Below are 21,448 nucleotides of genomic sequence, written 5' to 3'. Positions count from 1 at the left end.
GGGGGGTGAGGTGGGGAGAGGAAGGAGAGGGTGAGATGTATGGAGAGAGTAACATGGAAACTTGCAGTACCATATGTCAAATAGATAGCCAATGGGAATTTGCTGTATGACTCAGGAAACTCAAACAGGGGCTCTGTGACAATCTAGAGGGGTGGGATGGGGCGGGAGGTTTGGGAGAGAGGGTATATGGGTGTACCTATGGCTGATTCTTGTTGATGTATGACAGAAACCCACAAAAATTTGCAAAGTAATTCTTCAATTAAAAAAATAAAATGAAAAAAAAAAAAAGAAACCCTACTTCCCTGGTTGTCTAGCAGCTAAGATGCTATACTCCCAATGCAGGGGATCCAGGTTTAGTCACTGGTCAAGAAACAAGATTCCACGTTACAACTAAGTATCTCACACTGTGATGAAATCCCTCATACCACAACTAAGACCCAGCACAGCCAAATTACTTGTTTAATTTAAGAACATTTTTTTTTTTTAAAGAACTAATGTGGAGCCAGACTGATATAAATCCCCAAAGGGCTGGACTATGGAAAATGGGCAGAAGAAATGGTATGCACAGAGATAGACAGGTACCTTTAAGAAAACAGAATATGCTTCAATTGTGTGAAAACAGGCTACAGGGGGAATCAATGCAATGCAGAGGGTCGGAGCTGCTCCATGCAATCTCGGGGGTATGGCAAGGGAAGCGACACCTTTGAAACGGTTCAGAGGAATGAAATCAGACTGCAAGTTACAAAGAACACCTGACCACCCTGTGAAGAAGAGCAAATGTTCCCCGAGTGTGGTCCCCAGACCTGCAGTATCTGCATGAACCATGGAATTGCCAGAAGTGCAAGCTCTTAAGCCCCTCTCAGACCCACTGAATCAGAAATGCCAGGGATAAGACCCAGAAACTTGTAGGTTAAGAAGCCAGGTGAGGAACTCAAGTGCTCAGGCAGAAGTCATCAGAAGAGGTTTTTATTTAAATCACAATTAGAAAAAAGAAGGCAGCTTGGTGATTGGATTCTACTGCAGGGATGGGAATGAAACACCCCTAACAGAGAGGTCACCAGTGATTTTTAGTATCTCAGTGGGTAGAGGAAGTTTTAATTTTCTTCAAGGGTCTGCTGTAGCATTATTCTTATATTTAAGGAAAAGAAGTTTTTAAGCCAAACCATGCTTCTCTATGCCAACACTAAAGACCATCCTGCCCTCTAACACTGTGTGTGCTCAGCTGTGTCTGACTCTCCACGACCCCATGGACTGCAGCCTGCCAGGCTCCTCTGTCCATGGGATTTTCCACTAAGAATACCAGAATGGGTTGCCATTTCCTCCTCCAAGGGATCTTCCCTACCCAGGAACTGAACCCACATCTCTTTCATCTCCTGCACTGGACCTAACATTTTGTACAGATAGCAAAAGATTAGCTGTAATCCTCATCCCTCAGGATCTAGAATTCCTAATTTAGTCCTGAGCAGTCTCTGATGCTTTTTCACAAAATTTCAGCTCCAACCACTGTTCCCTAACAAGTTTCCCTCATGTCAGCTGAATATGTGGTTCTCTTCTGAACGGTCTGCCAACTCTCCACACTCATTAATTATTCAGTTAACATACTTAAGCTCTTACATTGTACAAGGCCCTCCACACGTCAGGGAAAACATATTTGGATGATGAATATGGAAGGGATCCGAGAAAGAGAAAGTGCTGACGAAAATCAGAGCTGAGATTAGGATGCTGACTGGGGCATTGCTGGACAGGGTGGAATTACAAGGTTGGGAAAAAAAAAAAAAGATTGGAAAAGGCACTGGGAAACAGAGCAGTCCAGGTAAAAAGCAATGAACATGTTCTCAAGCAGTCAGTAAAAAAGAGAATTTAAAGTGACAAGTACTTCAATGACCAATACAAATACTGCATAAAGAACTTGTGTGAAGGAAGAGATATCCCACGTTAGAAACGTGAAATTCCAGATCCCTAAGCGGTGAGGAGCCCAAACACACAGCGAAAACAGAAGACCTGGATGCCTGGAAAGAAGTATGAGGTCAAGATAGATTTCCAAATAATCCTCCAGGAGAAACGATGAAGCCTTAAGTGCGGATGGGTTTCTTAGGGGGACAGTTTCAAGAGGAAAGAGAAGAATGATTTTTTTTTAAATCAGAGGAACACCTAAAATGAAAAGTAAGGAAAACGAGCAAATACAAACAGGTAGGAACCAGAAGAGCAATCAAGGATGCAGTGAGAGAAATGGGCTTCGCAGTGCCTTTTCCCAGAGGGGGGATCAGCTTTGTGAGAGCACAGCTCTGGAAAATATGGGATGAAACCTTAAAAACAGCGAATCCCTGAGACTTCCCTGGGGGTCCAGTGGTTAAGACTTCCTTCCCACACAGGTAGATAGGGTTCGATCCCTGATCAGGGAACTAGATCCCACACACCACAACTCACAGTTCACATGCTGCAACTAAGTCCCAGTACCGCCAAGTAATTAAATTAAAAAAAAAATTTTTTTTTAAGTTAAAGGAAAATGCTGGAAATAAGAGAAAGAATGCCTTTAATGACCTCAGTAGACATCAGAACACAGTTGAGAAAACAATCAGTAAATCTGAAGACAGGTCAACAGAAATTAGTCAAACACTAAGAGAAAAAAGACGGCGTGGAGGAAGGAAGTGGTAGGAAGAAGGGAAAAGAAAGGAGAGAAAACACAGAACTGAGCACCCATTTAACAAATGCATAGTAAGTTACTGAAGAATTTGCATGAAGTAGTACTTTCTGAATCTAGCCAACTCACTCATTCATTACCTTAACTACAGCCACTTGATTTCTGATGTGTAAGTGCCACCTCCAGGCCTCTACTGTCTGGGGGGCCTGTCCCCACTGCTACCAATGGAGCAGATCTGCACAGGCAGATCCTTTTTCTTGGTGGCATGCAGGATTTTAGCAGATCCCCGACCAGGGATGGAACCCACGCCCCGTGCAGTGGAAGCACGGAGTCTTAACCACTGGATCTCCAGGGAAGTTCCCCACAACACAATTTCCTAAAGGCAGCCCTGGACCTCAGAGGACATAGAAACAGTTTCTCAGTGGTGCTGGGGCCTTTTCTGCCCACGATTTCTCAGTGTTTTGGTAGATGATGCATCTCCAAGCCCTCCCAGGGCACAAACTATCTGGTATGATCCATATTCAACTCAGCATGCCTGCTGATTTAAAACCTTCAATTATCTGCCATGGCATTTCTGGCATTTTGTCCCCTATAATGGGGGCCACTGCTTTGTTCATGCTGCTAGGAGCCTTCCAAATACACCTCAACTTGTACCATCAAAAGAAATCAACAATGGTCAGAAGCCAAAGACAGATGCTCCAATAAAAGTCATGATTCCTTGTCCAGTCTCTGGACCTGATTCAATTTCAGACTTAGAACTATGTTATCGAAGGAGAGGCCAGACCCTGGAAGCGAAGATTCTGCAGCCCCAAAGCAAATATTCATTCATAAATCTCTCAGACCATTCCCAAAGGGACCAATGACCATTTACTCAAGTAACTGTACACCAGGGAAATGGGAAAACCCAAACATTTCACAAGTTACTAAGTATAAGATGCAAGAGACTCAGCATTATCTGGCCCTTCTGTTAGACACAAGGCACACAGAGGAGTGAGATAATAAAAGACACCTGGGCCAGGTCCGCTTCAGAGCGTATGCACTGAGTCCACGAACACATCCAGAGGACACTCTCCAGTCCCTAAATGTGTAATCGGAGCAGACATGTTAAGTTGTTGGCAAACACTCACATCCCTGCCTTGGTCTACAGTGTAAAAAAGCCACACCGAAGGCTCTAAGTCTGCCCCACCCGATATCCCGGCCAGGATAAATAAAAACCAATATCCCACTTGGAGAGGATGACAGCAATTAGTGCCACCCTTAAAACCCCGAGTATGCAGGGCTGACGGTCCCTACAATGCTTCTATTTAACTCACCACTCTGTCACTGTGAAACCAGAAGGAAAGCGGAGGACGGCAGTGGACTCCCACAAACTCAACCAAACAGCCCCAATTCTAGCCATTCTGCCAGATGCCAAATCTTTGCTGGAGCTGGTTAATACTACTTAAGTACGTAGTACACAGCAACTGATCTGGCAAACATATTCCTCTCTATCCTCACTAAGAAGAAAAGACAGAAGACACTGTATTCACACAGACAATGGTACACATTTACACTTGTAATTCTGCCTCAGAACCATCTGGGCATCCTGCAGAAATCGCCCTGGTCCACTTCACCAATGATGTCCTGGTAACAAAACCAGATGAGCAAGGAGGAGAATGCTGAAGGTCTTAATAAGATATATGTGCTTCAGAGGGTGGGCATCTTATGATTCAGGGGCTTTTTTCGCGTCAGTAAATTCTCAGGGGTTCAGTGGTGTGGGGAACGTCAGGACACTGCTCCCAAAGTGATGAACTTGCACTTTCATCTTGCACTTCCTGAAACAAAGGAGGAAGCACAACGCCTTCCTTCAGTTGCAGGGACAGCATATTCCACATCTAGCAGAAACGTTCTGATTCCTGTGCCAGATGAGAGAGGAGACCTGAACATTTGGCTCCTGTGTCAAAAGACCAGGAGGCAAGAAGAGTCACCATCTTAACAGAGGTAATTAACGTGAACATCAGAAGAAAGGAGGACTGTACACAACAGAAACACAGGACCACACTTCATGTGCAGATGATACACTGAAGGGTGTCTCCTGGTGTGTCCTTGTCCAACTTTGACAGTAAATGGACAAGCGTAACAACCCCAGTCTAAGAAGGCATGATATCCAAGGACTGGGACCTCCAGGCTTGGGGGCCTGAGTCCCACCCCCAGGTAAGCCCCAAAGACAAGATCTGCGAGCCGAGGGGAGGGGGGATCTAGAGCATGTAGTCCAAGAGGGAGAGGAAGATTCATCTGTGGCCCCAAAGCTGATTACAGCAACGGGAGCTCCCCACGGTCAGCTGAGGCTGCCCTCGTGGGAGGGTCAGCTTGACCCCAGCCTCTGCTCACCCCTCCTTTCAAAGGTGTGACTCTTAGCACTTTGATAAGCCTGTTGCACACTAACCTCCATCTCTGTCTGCCTTCTCAGAAGCTCAATCTACAATCTACAAGAAATAGCAATGTTTATACCTAAATTTTAGGAATATCATGTTGTGTTAAACGCAACAATACACATCAAGTTGTCTGGACAGTGCTCGACTCACAGAAGACACTCAATCTTTAAGCATGAGAAAGCATACCCTAGGGAACAAGACAGACAAAGCTTATGCAGACGCCAGGATTATCTGTATCCTCTAGATTCCAGGTGAGAGATACAAAATACTTGAGATACAGAACACAGGAAGCCTTGATTTCTATGTAGTCTCAGCTCCAGCAAAAGATAGTAAGTGCAAACGAAGGTCCATACTACAATCCAATTGCTAACTGTATTGACTGTATTCCAATATTCAGTTGATTGTAGGAGATGTAAAAACCCCAGAAAGAGAACTGCATTTGAAAAATAAAGAAACAAATGCTAAATACAACATCTTAAAATCCTGAAATATTAATTTTTATTACAGAACAGTAGAGGTCGCTAGTGGGCCAAGAAAAGCCTACAGGTTCCTTATAAAATTTTGGAAGCTGCATTTTATATATTTGACAGGATAAGAATTTAAAGTGCTTTGTAACAAACCACATCCCTTTTCAACTCCTCATTCTATTTATCAAATCACCACCCAATCATAAAACTATCTCCGTGGTAAAAGATCACATCAGAAGAGGATAATTTGATTCCTTTCATGAGTACAATTAGAAATTAAACATTTTCAAAATTTAATCATGCTTAGATATTGAGCACATAAATTTTTAACGTTTTGTCCGTGGCACGACCATTTAGCTTCAGCTCAATCTTATTTTCTAACACAAGTGATAACATCATGTGTATGCTAATGTTCAAATCAAACTAAGGCCTAATTTAGCATGGTCTTATGTTCCAAGTTCAAGGAAATAGTCAAATATGCAAAGAAGCCAGCACAGACCAATGAACTGATTGGATCTAGGTAATTACACAGATGGTAATTATGCAGTAAGACTGGTGCTTGTGGAAGATACAAACTAAGTGGAATGTATACAATTTCTTGGGAGCAAGATTAACACAATCTAGTGGTAGAATTAAGACACAGCAACGAAGATTCCATGTAGAAGATGGATGACAATGCTATAATATTCTCAGGGAATCTGGAAAATAACAGCTTCCTTCTCATTGCAGTAAGTCAGGAAAGAATTTAAGGAGACAGCACTTGAGCTACACTTTCAAGAATGGGTAGACATGGGTCATGTAGAAATAGATGGCCAAGAACTTTCCGAGGCACACAGAGAAGAATGAGAAGGGCAGGGCTATGAAGGAAAACAGCAAGCAGTTCACATATGAGTCAGGAAAATCAAACTATCTGCAGCTCATTTTTTAACCTCCCCCCTCCTCTGACCTCAGAGTCAAGCATAGCAATTAACCCACTACCTTAACTTTTTTTTAAGTATAATGGGGTTTTTTATCCATTAAAGACTCTGTATCTGGTCCACAAATATCAATATACGAACCCATAGACCAAATAGTGTGGAATGTACTAATTCAAACATGGTGAGCACACACTTACTGGGTTGATTAATAATTTATATGAAAATCAGTTACGCCTAATCATAATAATGAAAAGTATAAAACCATATAATAAATTTTTAACTTGTGATATATGCACATAAATCTTCCAATTATGGGGATTACAAAACTACCTTTACGGAGTATGTTAGACAATGGTTAATAATCAGAACAAACAAGAAATTCACTCTATGTCATAGTTAATTTACCAGATCATTGAAATAATAAAAGTACCAGGAAAAAGATGAAGTAAATTTTGGCTATGGTGGCACAGAGATCAGTGAATTATCATCCTGAAACATAGGGACAAAATTGGACAAAATTATAAAACTACTAATTTCATGGGGTGAGGCATCAACTAAAGCAGGGGCCCCCAAACTGGGATCTAATGCCTGACGATCTGAGGTGGCGGTGATATAATAATAATGGAAGCAAAGTGCACAATACATGTAATGCAGTTAAATCATCATCAAACCACCCCTCCCTGCCCCTGGTCCTTGAAAAACTGTCTTCCACGAAACTGGCCCCTGGTTCCAAAAAGGTTGGGGATCACTGGATTAAAGAAACAAATTGCGAGGCACAGTCAACAGGAACCAGAACTTCAGGTAAGAACAACAGGAGTCTTTAACCTAGCCACAGGCTATGGTCACGCCCCAACCCCCATTCCCCAAGAAATCTGACCAGGCCAAGGCTGGCAATGACCCAGTAGCTCTGCCAGAGGGAAATGATTTGGAGCAATAGGACAAGAGGTCTTGTCAGTAAAAGTAGCAAATTCAGTAGGAAATAGATGAAAAACCTACATCACAAGGCTCCTTTTCCCATTAGAGTATATCAGCCTTCTGAGTCTGTTTCCACAAACCCAGCAGCTGAAAACATCATAAATTTATTACTTGACAGTTCTGGATTTCAGAAATTCAAAATGGACCTCACCGAGCTAGAATCAAGGCGTCAGCAAGGCTACTGTCCTTTCAGGAGTTCTAGCAGAGAACTCACTGCCTCGCTTTTCTAGCTTCTAGAGATTACCCACATGCCTTGGTCCCCTTGCTCCATCTTCCAAGTCAGAATCACTGTCTCTCTCTGCCCATTCTCTCCTCGGCACCTCTCCCTCTGATCCTTCTTCTGCCTCCCTCTCACTTTTAAGGGCCTCTGTGGTTACACTGGGCCCACCAGATAATCCAAAACAACTTTCCTATTTTAAGGTCTGCCGATGAGCAACCTCAATTCCATCTGCAGCTTTGACTTCCCCTTGCCATGTAACCTACCACGCCCACAGGCTTCAGGAACTAGGATGAGCACATCTCTGGAAGGCCATATTATGCCTACCACACAGGGCAAACGGCAAAGCAGCCTGGAAGTGAGAGAACCAACGAAGGATGAGGCAGCAAGCCACCCACACACTCCTGGCTGAGAGTGCAGGGGACACAGGAGCAGGCCCTGCACGAAGTAAGAGCAGAGCGAGAAGTGAGAAATGGCTTAAGGCTGACAGCGCTCCACACACACACAGACACACACACACACACACACACACACACACACACACACACAGACACAGGCACACACAGACACACTCACACTCACACGGACCCTGTCAGCAGAGGGCAGAAGCCCCGTGGGACTGAGCATTCGGGTAAAGCCTCCACCCGAACACTGGCTGAGCACTAGGCTCTGCAGACGCAGGGGGTGAAATCTAGGAAATTTAGTCCACTGAAGGTGTTACAACAAAACCCCCACAGACAGGATGGCTTAAATGTGATTTATTTCTCACAGTTTCCGAGGCTGGGAAGACCAAGATGAAGGCACAGAGCTGGTGGCTGGTGAAAGCCTATTTGTTGCTTCACAGATGTCTGTCCACCTTCTCACTTTGTCCTCATTTGGCAGAAGGAGCACAAGAACCCTCTAAGGTCTCTTCTGTAAGAGAACTAATCCCCTTCACAAAAGGTCTACCATCATGACTTAATCACCTCCCAAAGGCCTCCTAATACCATCACACTGGGATTTCTATCTCAGGGGGACACAGACATCCAGTACATAACAGAAATCATGCTCAGACATTAAGACAATTTTTTAAAAATCAGCAGAGACCTTCCCTGGTGGTCCAGTGGTTAAGAATTTTGTTTGTAAAAAAAAAAAAGAAGAAGAAGAAGAAGAATTTTGCTTGTGATGCAGGGGATGTAGATTTGACCCCTGGTTGGGGAACTAGGATCCTGTATGCTGTGGGGCAACTAAAATCATGCCACAACTACTGAACCCATAAGCCACAACTAGAGAATCCCTGTGCCACAATCAAAGATCCCGTATGCTACAACCAAGTCCTGATACAGCCAAATAAATATATAATTAAAAAAAGAAAACTACTCTCTGTCTCTCTCTCTCTCTCTCTCTCTCTATATATATATATATATATGTATGTATGCTTAAAAGGAGAGAGAGAAGAGACATCAGCCGGCCAGACACATTCCAAATTTCACAGATCTGGCAAGTTAATAAAAAATATATATATATAATAACCTCAAGAGGAAAACAATCAGAATTCAGAGTTGCTAAAATACGTTATATAGAATGTTCAGTTTTCAGTAAAAAGTTGTGAAACATGCAAAAAAAGGAAATACGGCCCATACTGCAACAAAAAGCAGTAGAAACTGACTTTCAGTGGGTCCATATGTTGAATTTAAGTTCAGTTCAGTCACTCAGTTCTGTCCGACTCTGAGACTCCCATGGACTGCAACTCACCAGGCTTCCCTGTCCATCACCAACTCCCCAGAGCCTGCTCAAATTCGTGTCCATCCAGTCAGTGATGCCAACCAACCATCTGATCCTCTGTCATCACCTTCTCTTCCTGCCTTCAATCTTTCCAAGCATCAACATCTTTTTCAATGAGTCAGTTCTTTGCATCAGGTGGCCAGAGTATTAGAGCTTCAGCTTCAGTCCTTCCAGTGAATATTCAGGACTGATTTCCTTTAGGATGGACTGGTTGGATTTCCTTGCAGTCCAAGGGACTCTCAAGAGTCTTCAACACCAGAGTTCAAAAGCATCAATGCTTTGGCGCTCAGTTTTCTTTATGATCCAACTCTCACATCCATACATGACTACTGGAAAAACCATAGCTTTGACTATATGGACCTTTGTTTGTTTAGTCTATTCACATTTAATTACTATAACTTTGGACTTACATTTTCTATATTGTATTTATTTCTACATGCCTCAGGTTCCTCAGGTCCTCTTTGCTTTCTGCCATAAGACTGGTGTTATCTGCATATGTTGAATTTAGCAGATAGAAAGTATAAAGCTGCTGTTATATACTCCAAAAGTAATATCCAGAGGGATAAAATGATACAGTAAAGAATATTTGTATAAAACAAGAGCAGGTGCTGGAGAAGACTCTTAAGAGTCCCTTGAGCAACAAGGAGATCAAACCAGTCAATCCTAAAAGAAATCAACCCTGAATATTCATTGGAAGGATTGATGCTGAAGCTCCAATACTTTTTGGCCATCTGATGCAAAGAGCCGACTCACTGGAAAAGATCCTGATGCTGGGAAAGATTGAGGGCAGGTAGAGAAGCGGGTAACAGAGGATGAGATGGTTGGATGGCATCACTCACTCAATGCACATGAGTTTGCACAAACTCCAGGAGATAGTAAAGGACAGGGAAGCCTGGCGAGTGGCAGGCCGTGGGAGTCTCAAAGAGTTGGACAGGACTGAGAGACTGAACAACAGGCTAAACACGACATCAAAAAGGAGAAATTTTCAGATGATAAAAACACACAACTGAGTTATATCCTGCCAACAACAGGCATGTTAGATTCAAAGATTCAAAGATGTTGAAAGTAAAAGAAGGGAGAAACTAGTAACTGTAAGAGCACTAGAGTGGCTACATTAACATAAAACAAAATTAACTTTATGGTAAGAAATATTACTGAAGGCAAAGACAGACATAAATAATGATAAAGAGTTTAATACATCAGGAAGGTATGCACATCCCACATAATCCCACTGTAAATGGATATGCATCTAACAGAGCCACAAAATGTATGAAGCAAAACCTGACAAAATTAAAAATACACAATTCAAGAATTATAGTTGCAGACCTCACACTCTCAGTATCTGATAAAACAAATCAGTTAAAGATAAGAGATCTGAACAGTCCTACCAGTAATTTAACCTAATGTGCATTTATAGAATCCTCTGCCTCAAAGTAGGTATTTTTTCAAGCACTCAAGGAACATTCTCCAGGATAGATCAAATGCTATACTGTAAAAATAAAATTTTAAAAGAATTTAAAATACATTCTTCAAAAAATAATTTAAAGTAAGTTATCTGATCATAAGGGAAGTTAAATTAGAAATTAATAACGGAAACTTGGGAAATCTCGAAATATTTAGCAAACAATATACTTCTATTTAACCTGTGGGTCAAAGAAGAAATCACAAGGAAATTTATAAATTACTATTATTAATAACTTTACACCAACAAATTAAGACAACTTGGGTGAAAAGGGAAAATACCTAGAAAGACAAAACAACCAAAACTGACTCAGGAAGAAGCACCAAGTCTGAACAGATTTGTATTAAATGAAATTGATTTGGTAATTTAAGATCTTCTCTCACAGAAAATCCAAGCATAGATGGTTTCACTGGTGAATTTTATCAAATATTTAAGAAAGAAAATACTAATCCTTCACAAGCTATTTCAGTAAGCAGAGGAGGAAAAACCACCTCTCACCTCATTCTACAAGGCTGGTATTACCCTGTTACCAAAGCCAGACGAACACATCTACAGAAAACTACAGAGCAGTATCTCTCAGGAATACAGACTGAAAAATCCTTAACAAAATATCAGAAAATAGAATCCAGCAACATAGAAGAAGGATTAATCAATACCAAGTGGGATTTATATAGGAACACAAGGCTGGCTAAACATATCTAAATTAAGGTAATATACCATATTGACGGGCTTGCCAGGTGGCTCAGCTGGTACAGAATCTGCCTGCCAATGCAGGAGCAGCAGGAGTCACGGGTTTGATCCCTGGGTTGGAAGATTCCCTAGAGTAGGAAATGGCAACCCACTCCGGTATTCTTGCCAGGATAATCCCATAGAGGAGCCTGATACAGTTCACGGAGTCAGGAAGAGTTGAACACAACTGAGCAACTAAGCACACGCTCACCGTATTAATAGAGTAATAAGCAAAAACCACATGATCATTTCAAAAGACATGAGAGCCATTCATGATAAAGAGAAAAAACAAACTAGAAACAGAAGAAACTTCCTGACCTAATGCAGGGCGTCTAAGAGAAATATACAACTACCGTCATTCTTACTGGATAAAGACTAGATGTTAGTCCCCAAAGATAAAAAAAAAAATCAAGGCAAAGATTTCCCCTCTCACCGTATTCAACACTGAACTAGAATCTAGTTAGTAAAACAAAGAGGGGGAAAAAGGATCTTGCTTTTCAGAGCAAGAAGTACATTTGTCTTTATCTGCAGATGGTATGATCCTGTATATAGAAAATACTAAGGTCTCTGCAAAAACACACTAACACTAAAAAGCAAGTTCAGCATGAACACAAGAACAACATAAAAATTGTCTTTCTATACAGCAGCAATAAGAAATCAGAAAAGAAATTAAGAGAAAAACTCCATCGAAGATAGCACCAAAACAAATACAATGCATAGGAATAAATTTAACCAAAGAATACAAGATCTATATATTGAAAACTTCAAAACATTGCTGAGCGAAATTAAAGGTCTAAAGAACTGTACAGGCATTTGATGTCCCTGGATTGGAAGACAGTGTTCCAACTTTATCTATAGGTTCAAGGCAACACAATCTCTATCAAAATCCCATCAGGTGTTTTTATAAGAATTGACTGAATAATCCTAAAATTTGTATAGAAACAAACTTTTGACTGAGAATAGCCAAAAGAATTTTTTAAAGATCAAAAGGTTGGACAACTTACACTACTCAATATCAAAACTTAATTACAAAGCTACTATAATAAGACAGTGTGTGGTACAAAGATAGAATATAGATCAAACAAAGAGAACCGAAGTCCAGAAACAAACCCATTTATGATCAACTGATTTCCACGAAAGGTGTCAAGGCAATACAGAGGGAAAAGTCTCTCCAATAAACAGAAGACAGACTTAAAAATGTGGAATGTGCATACAACAGAATGTTATTCAGCCCAAAAAAGGAACAAATTACTGACACATGCTATGTCATGGATGAACCTTAACTATATTATACTACAGAAGTTAGACACAAATGTTGATATGATCCCATTTACATGAAATGTCAGAAAAAGCAAACATCTAGAGACAAAGCATACCAGTGCTGGTCTGAGGCTTGACAAGAAACAAGAAATGATTACAAATAGGCTCGAGGAAACTCTCTGCAGCAAATGGAAATGTTCCAAAACTGGACTGTGGTCATGGCTGCACAACTGTGTAAATGCACCAAAAAAACCCCACTGAACTGTATACTTACAGCAGGTGAATTTCAGGCAGTGTACATTATTCCCCAATAAAACTGTTTAAAGATGATAAAGAAGGTACAGGAGTTCCCCAATCCTGGGGACACAAGCAGACACTGAATGAGCTTCTATCAGGGACACTAGAGTGGAGCCCCATGACCTTCGTAACTGACCTCACTGTCCGTCACTAAGAGCCTGCGGTCTTTTGGACCCAAAGTGCTGGTATATACATTTTTTGTGGCTTTTCCTATTTGCTATTCCCAGGACTATAGAGGAGAAAACATTTGTGAGTGCTTTTCCAAATATTTCACTTGAAAATATTGAACATAGAATGTTTTTCACCTTTCGTCCTGTAAAGGCAGCCCGATGAAGAGGCGTGTCTCCCATGTCATTTAATACATTTACTTCCGCACCAGCCTAGTAAACATGAAAGCTTGAAACATCTTCCACATATCAAGAAATATACAAAGGTGAAAGTAATTCCCTAAGAATATATTAAATATTTTAAAAAATTAAAATACTTGTTAATAGTGACTGGTTGTCACTAGTAAAAATAACTCAGTTCACATTAATATACTTGGTTGGCCTAAAGGTTTGTTTGGAAAAACCCAACTGAAATTTTTGGCCAACCCGAAAGTAAAAATCTACTTGATAGACAGAAAATAGTTTCTTTTGTTTAAAAATCTATCTGCCCTTCACTCTACTTTAGAAACACAAATGTTGAAAAAAAAACAGGAAAACCGTCTCTGAATAAAACAGCATATTTTCTCCACCAATTTAATAAGTTTTAAGAGGAAAAAGAAAGAGATATCACAAATTAAATGGTGGAGGAACTGAAGGTTTAACTGGAGCTGCGTTGGCTCCTGGATTTCATATTTGGGGCCAACAGATCAATTTAAAAATGTAATCCAATTTCAGAAATATCAGTATGAGTGAAAAATTATTCATCATAGAACTGAGAAATACAAGCTCCTGAATTAAAAAGTGCTCATTAAGAGATTATGACATTATTTTTTAAATACATAAAATGTGCTTTGGCTATTTTTTTAAACTATGCTCAAAAAAACAACGTAGTATCTTCATTAATTTCTATGTCTATTTTTGCAACTTTAAAAAGTCAATAATGTAAAAATCAAACAACTAAAAAGATAGAATTTTAATTAAGCTAATCAAATTCATGTATTTAGCAAAGAAAATCAAGTGATAAGCAATTGCTAAGGCTGTTATGCATTATAGCCCAAATGGCTGTTCCTAAGACTTCTATAATTTACACAGTAGCCATACTTTTTTATTTATTGAAAAATCAAAGCCATAAAAATACCTTTAATAGATCCTGGACCACCTGTCTATGTCCAAAATAGCATGCCAGGTGAAGAGGTGTCCAGCCCAAATTAGACTTACTTCGTCCTAAAAAAAAATGGAAAGAGGCATTTTTAGATGTTATTGAGGTAACTTTACAGTAAAATTTCTCCCTAATAGTTGCTCCAACATACTGGCCAGGGGCTCCCTTTCACCCAGCACGGCTGAAGTGTGAGAGTCACGAGACTCGACACTAAGAAGGGTTTGGAGTGAGATGGATTAGGACTCAAAGGGCCCAGATTCTTGCCACCTTCTAACTTAGTGTCCTCTTCTTAAAAGGGGGGCAGGAGGCCTGATGGGGGTTATATTCCAACTAGTCTGTGGCTCTAACGTGCCGAGTGTCTAACCATTTTGCCAGCATCAAATGAAGATGCGCTTCTCTTGGCCACAGCATTTCATGAAAAGCACCTTTTTGAAAACTTGTCCCGTGTTAGCGGGCTGGACAGGAAGGGGAAACTAAGAACCAGTCTTTCCTGTGTCTGGAAAGCGGTCAGCGCTGCAGATAGGGACTGAAAACGGAGTCCTGACTTCAGATAAAACCTTGAGAAAACGAGGGTAAGGGTTACCAGTGTGGTCGAGGCCAACCAGAGAACAAGAACCAAAATAAAAAGCAATGAAATGTCAGATCCCAGCTGAGGAGAGGTAAACAACTGAGTTTGGTGAAAACGAGCAATATAACTCAGTTTAGGGAAGGAAAAAAAAAAGGCACTATAGTTTAGAGCTGAGAAATTTCAGAAGGTCACCCAACTTCCCAATCAAGCTGGAGAGAATACAGCTTGTCAAAGCACCAGAGCCCACCGCCCTGGAGGGCCTACTGAAGCCCAGAAGCCACCTGGCCCCCCGAGGAGGAGCTGGAAGTGAATGGCTGCTCTCAGCTCCTGGATTCAGGTTGAGGAGCCAACAGAAAATCCACCATCAGCCTCGCTGTGCCCAGAACAGACCTTTAACCGCTCCTAGAGGGACTGCCAGCGCCAACAGCATCCCTGTGACTGTCTTCCATTCACTAGACTCCAGTACTGTCCCCTCTCAAATGGGCGCCCACCAGCGCCCCTAACTCCAGAGGCAACACATCCATGAGCCACAGTCTATTTCACGAAACATTTCTCTTTACCCTCTGTCCTTAACTGGCAGCTAGCTCTTTCTGATGACAATGATTCTCCTTTATCTCCTGGACAAGGGAGGCCCTCCAGTTTCCACAGCCCCGCTGGTCCTCACGGCACAGAAGCCCCGTGAATCTCGCCATTGAAACCCAACTCGGTCTTCGGTCGGTGACCTCACTCATGTTACGATCCCTCTGTTGAGGCTTCTGCCATTAAGCACAGCTAGCCCAGCCTCCACCCCCACCCCAGAAGACTTTCTCTGCTGCCATCTGCACCCTCCCAGTGGCTCACCCCTCACCACTTGACTCTGGGCAACATAGTCTCTCTGGGGCAGATCCCGCCACCGCCACTGTCTACTGCACTTCAGTAACCTGGTATCTCAGACTCTCAGCTTCCCTCATTTCCCCACAAACCTGGCCTCTGCTCTGCACTGGGTACCTGATCCCAGAGCCCGAGTCTGAATATCACCGTCACGTCTGAACTCAGGAACAGAGTCCCCACTTCCCAGCTTGTTCACACAGGCAAATCCCCAGCTGGTTCTTCAATGGGACCAACCGTCAAGTTCTTTAAACACTTTGCTTATATGTAAGCATCCCCACCATCCTCACTTCCTTCAATCAGCCCAGCGTCTGTTTCTCGGTCCTCACATCAACATTTCTCTGCCGATACCCTCCAATATCCTATCTTTGTCACAGCAGCTTAGAAAAACCCCAGAGCCTGATAAACACATTCGCTCAGTTTTTCTGTAACCACAGCCAGGTCACTAACAGCGGCGGAAGAAAAATAACAGAACCCCGTGGATTCGTGGCTCCATCAAGTCAGGATCTCACACTTTGGTGAAGCCCTCGCCAGCGTCCTCGCCACAGCACCCTATTCAGGGGTCTCTCCTACACTCCACCACAGGTACTTCAATCCCCACTACTCCCTCAAGCCTCTTTCCCAGACACTTGCTTCTTAGCAAACAATCTCCTCTCAGCTTCAGGGAAAAGAGAAGTTTTCAGAGGACTCTCTGGGCTTCCTAGCAACCAATCCACCCCTGCACCTCTGCCCACAGGCACCCTTCCGCCCTTCCTCCTGGGGCCTCAGGATAATCACGCTTCCCATACCCTGGATCCCATGCTCTCCTCCTACTTTCCGGGCACTCCTTTTCCTCCTTATCTTTAACCGCTCCCTTCTTCATCGCAAATAGGAAGGAGCAGATAAGCATTTGCAGGTCTTCCATCCAAAGAGCAAAAGCATCCAACTCTGACCATCGTCCCCTTCCTTCTCACCCTCCCCTTGCCCATCTACACTCTTTCCACCTCGTTCCCTCCAGGAGCTTCCCACTGACTGCAGACTAGGTTCACTTCCCACCACATCACTAAAGCTGTCCTCACTTCATCCCAGTAAGTTGTGTCGCCGGATCCTAGGAGCACTTTCCAGCCGGCAGCACACTGCATCACCGGACAGTGTCAGCCCGCCCAGCCCACGAGCCTCCAGAGCGCTGCACCTCCTCCAAGGGCTCTGAGCAAACTTCCACTTTCTCTACTTCCTCTGACTGGGCCGTTCATCACTGGAATCTCCAACAAAGACACCTCCTGGCCCTTTCCCACAGCTTTACCTGCATATATGCTCATGACTTCAAACTCCACATTTCCGTGTGTTACTCAGTTCTACCATTCAACTCTCTACTGTTCACCTCCACCTGGAGGACACAGGAATACCTTCTGCTTAGGAAGCACAAAGTTGAACTCACTTATCTCACACATGCCCACTCGCACACAAAAACTCCCTGTCCCCACTCCCACTTTTCACAATCAACTGTCCAATTATTCACCTCACTTCTCAGTTCAGAAAAAAGCTGCTGATGCTGAAGCTCCAATACTTTGGCCACCTGATGTGAAGACCCGACTCACTGGAAAAGACCCTGATGCTGGGAAAGACTGAGGGCAGGAGGAGAAGGGGGTGACAGAGGATGAGATGCTTGCATGGCATCATTGATTCAATGGACATGAGTTTGAGCAAACTCCGGGAGATACTGAAGGACAGGGAAGCCTGGAGTGCTGCAGTCCATGGGATCACAGAGAGTCAGACACAGCTGAAGAACAACATCCACTTTTCTACGGCCATACCACCCTGAAAGGGCTCCATCTCATCCGATCTCAGAAGCTAAGCAGGGTTGGGCCTGGTTAGTACTTGGATGGGAGAAATAAGTACCACTTGCTGGCTTTCTCCTTTTCACCCCTTCCACAACTCAATCAGTCCGATCAATTCTACCTCCTAAATGTTAACTATATCTAAACACTTCTCACCACTCCCACTGCTTCCAGTCCCACATGACCCACAGCAGTCTCCTTTGAGTTACTCAGCAGCTTCCTCACATCCAGTATTTCCACATGGGATTCTGGATCAAGAAGCTGACATTTCCAAAATCTTAAATTATTCTTAAAATACTCCAAATATCCTTTACACTCTTCACTATTTATTATGGATATCCAAAATTTTTGATCAGTAAGAAATAATCAAGTTTAGAAATATGTACAGAAAATTATACCCTACACCGAATAGTACAACACTGGGAAACACCAGCAGATATTATGGGTGATGGGCTTCCCAGGAGAGGCTAGTGGTAAAGAACCTGCCTGCCAATTCAGGAGACAAAAGAGACGGGAGTTTGATCACTGGTAGGAAAGATCCCCTGGAGAAGGAAATGGCAACCTACTCCAGTATTCTTGCCTGGAAAATTCCATGGACAGAGGAGCCTGGTGGGCTACCGTCCATGGGGTCACAAAGAGTCAGACACAACTGAGCAGGTACACACATTATGGGTAAAACTCAAGTATTTTCTCATGCAGACCTCTCAACAAAGTGAGAGGACAGCGTCATACAGAATCATCTTTATATTACCAATACAAGCTCTTATTTTGTTTTAAAAACTTGTTTCTTGGAATACTACTCACAGAATTTATATAAAGCATGTTATTAAAACATATTAGCATTTATTTGCAAGAATGTCTCACCATTAGCAACAGACATGAACACACACTTCTAACGTGGCAACAGTTGCAAACAAAACTGCCCAATTAGCTCCTCCTTTGTGCCCCAAGCCTAGAAGTACTGACCTTCACCTACAGAGATTCCCTCTCTCCCTTCAACCTGACATCGTATCGGTTGGATTCCTTCCAACCAATCACATCTCTTATGTTGACTTCTGAGCTTTAAATCTTGCAGAAGAATTATACTACACTTTACCATTTTCTCAACTTCCCAGCGTTTGGAAAAACAAATGAGATAGAATATCAAGAAACGGCAGGCACCAAGAGTCCCACCCACAAACACTCACAGGCCCAGTCCCAGCTCTCCCCACTCAGTCTTGTGGGTGAACTCACTCACCTGATTATGCTGTTCCTCTGCATAAACCCTTCAACCCACCCTTAAGACAAGCCTGACTGACAAGTATAATGAGGGTGAAATTTTGAAAAAGCATTAACAACTGTCTCTCAAATGTGTTTTACATTTCCTAGCAGGTGACTTTCCAAGAATTAGCCCGAGGTAACCATGGTCAGGGTGGAGGTTGAGTAGAAAGTAAAGGGTCCCTGATGATGGTCCAACCAGGCACGTTTCTGGCATTCAGAAGAGAACTCCAAGATAAAGATTAAGAGCCAGGTTTCCATTTTACATATGGTAATGTGTATGTTTCAGGACCATTCTCTCCAATCACCCCACCCTCTCATTCTCCCAGAGTCTGAAGCCAGTGCTCCGTGACAGCCTGGAGGGATGGCAGGGGGTAGGGGGGTTCAGGGTGGAGGGACACAAGCATACCCAGGGCCAATTCATACTGAGGAATGGCAAAAACCATCACAACATTGTAATTACCTTCCAATTAAAACAAAATTTTAAAAAATAGAACCCGGTTTCTGGTGAAGGATGAGAAGATTTTTAGAATTCCTTTAGCATTCCACCTCGGGCTAACTTTTGGACAACTCGGAGCATGTTTTCTTCCCTGCTGCAAAGATAATACTCTGTCCCCACTGAGGGTAAGGCCATGAGGTCTATTGCTGGAGCAGAGGAGGGGAATGTGACATGGCAGAACAAAATACCCATTAGGGACTCAGGGCTATGTGAGAGGAAAAGACGTAAGATGGGACACGTGGCTCCTGACCCTGAGCCCAGAGAGCGAAGTAGGTCCAGGAAACAATGAGAACAGGTAGTGACAAGTGGGATGCTAGGAAAAGGGCCCCGAGCAGGCACCGAGCCGAGCACCAACCTGCACAGCGGCCAAGTCAAAGTAAATTCGGCAGTAAATTCAGCAGTGCGGGCAGAGGGAAGGTCAAATGCTGGTCCCCAGAGCTGCTCTGAGCCCCCACGTGTCACTCAAGACCCTGTGGCCACACCCAAAGAGTGTGTCCAAGGTGAACCAGCAAGCCTAGGCCATGTGTCGGATGGAACACACAGAGAGGGTCAGGGTGACATGGAATCAGCAAGAGCCAAGGTGAGACTCCTGAGGCAGCCAAGGAGCACCTCTGTGCTTGTGATAAACTGGAACATCTGCGTGTGACTTCCTGTGTGTTTTACCTTAGCTACAAGGACGTGCTAGGAAGAGGGGCTGCAGAGGAACCAAAGGCAGTACACACAGAGAAAGGCTCGCCTTCACACTTAAAGGCCACCTTAAAAAAAAGTCCACCTTAATGAGATGGGCTTCCCAGGTTGACGCTAGCAATAAAGGAACCGCCTGCCAATGCAGGACACAAAAGAGACCTGTGTTTAATCCCTGGCTCAGGAAGATAGTCTGGAGAAGGTGTTCTTGCCTGGGAAATCCCATGGACAGAGGAGCCTGGCGAGCTACAATCCATGGGGTCACAAAGAGATGGGCACGACTAAAGCGACTTAGCACACACTGAGATGGGAAAGGACACAGGTGAGAGGCTCTGGGAGGCCAATCGTTTTACGAAAAAGCCACTGTGAGAGAGGGACCCGAAGACTAATATTTAGTCCTCCAAACTCCCGGAAGGAGAAGGCGCTTGTTGAAATATCTGAGCCAATTTAAAAAATAAATTCTATGCACACCTGAGTTTAATATATTTGTAACCATGCTACGCAAGACACGCTGTGATTTGGTGGCTGCTACTTACTCACCCCTCCTATCTGCAAAATCCCGGTCATCGAGGCTGCTTCTCACTTCAAGACATTGGCACATGGCCTTCCTTCTGCCTTGAGCCCTTTTCTTCTCTATTTTTACCTGGTTATGTCTATGCACTCTTCATACATCACCTTAGGATGATTTCCGCCAAGAAACTAATCCTTCAAGTTCTACTTACATACTTCTTATATATTCCATGATACTCCGCACGTCATAGCTCCCATACTTTGTACATATTGTGCAATAAAGACTAGCCTGAGCTAGTAATCTACTAATCTCAGTGAGGGAAGGATCCTGTCTGACAGTATTTTAAGGTACTTCACATAATCCTGGACATAAACACTCAAAACTGCTGCTTCAACTGCAACGTCTTTGAGGAGAAGAAATTGTCATAGCATGTATCCTGTGGGCTCATCTCATTAAGGTGGCCTTTTTTTTTTAAGGTGGCCTTTTTTTTTTAAGGTGGCCTTTTTTTTTTAAGGTGGCCTTTAAGGCCTTGTAGTTCATAAGGTTTAGGATCCATGACAATTTTAAGACTGGATCTCAAGTTTGGGGGAGAATGGATACATGTCTATGTACGGTTGAGTCCCTTTGCTCTCCACTTGAAACTATCACATTATTAATGGGCTATGCTCCAATATAAAATAAAAAGTTAAGAAAAGGAAGACTGGCACTCAATTTCTCTTACTTAGAGGGGAGTAGAAGAGTACCCACTCTTACAGGGCTTCTTCTTAGGATAAGAGATGGAAATTTATGGCAGGCAA

General features: G+C 42.9%; 1 protein-coding gene across 2 annotated transcripts in view; it reads right to left on the bottom strand.

Annotated features, from left to right (window-relative positions):
• OSBPL1A (oxysterol binding protein like 1A) overlaps positions 1–21,448 on the bottom strand; it is a 219,987-nt gene that overhangs the window by 184,541 nt on the left and 13,998 nt on the right. Inside the window, exons 4-5 of one of the 2 annotated variants that reach the window (XM_069569001.1) lie at positions 14,428–14,513; positions 13,449–13,523 (exon numbers count right to left, since the gene is read on the bottom strand). In XM_069569001.1, coding sequence (XP_069425102.1) covers positions 13,449–13,523; positions 14,428–14,513 — 161 coding nt within the window. The remainder of the gene's footprint in view (positions 1–13,448; positions 13,524–14,427; positions 14,514–21,448) is intronic. The other variant, XM_069569002.1, reaches the window with a different exon arrangement.

This window comes from Ovis canadensis, chromosome 23 (genome assembly GCF_042477335.2).
Source record: "Ovis canadensis isolate MfBH-ARS-UI-01 breed Bighorn chromosome 23, ARS-UI_OviCan_v2, whole genome shotgun sequence".
Classification (NCBI taxonomy): domain Eukaryota; kingdom Metazoa; phylum Chordata; class Mammalia; order Artiodactyla; family Bovidae; genus Ovis; species Ovis canadensis.
This window is presented reverse-complemented; position numbering and strand designations above follow the sequence as displayed.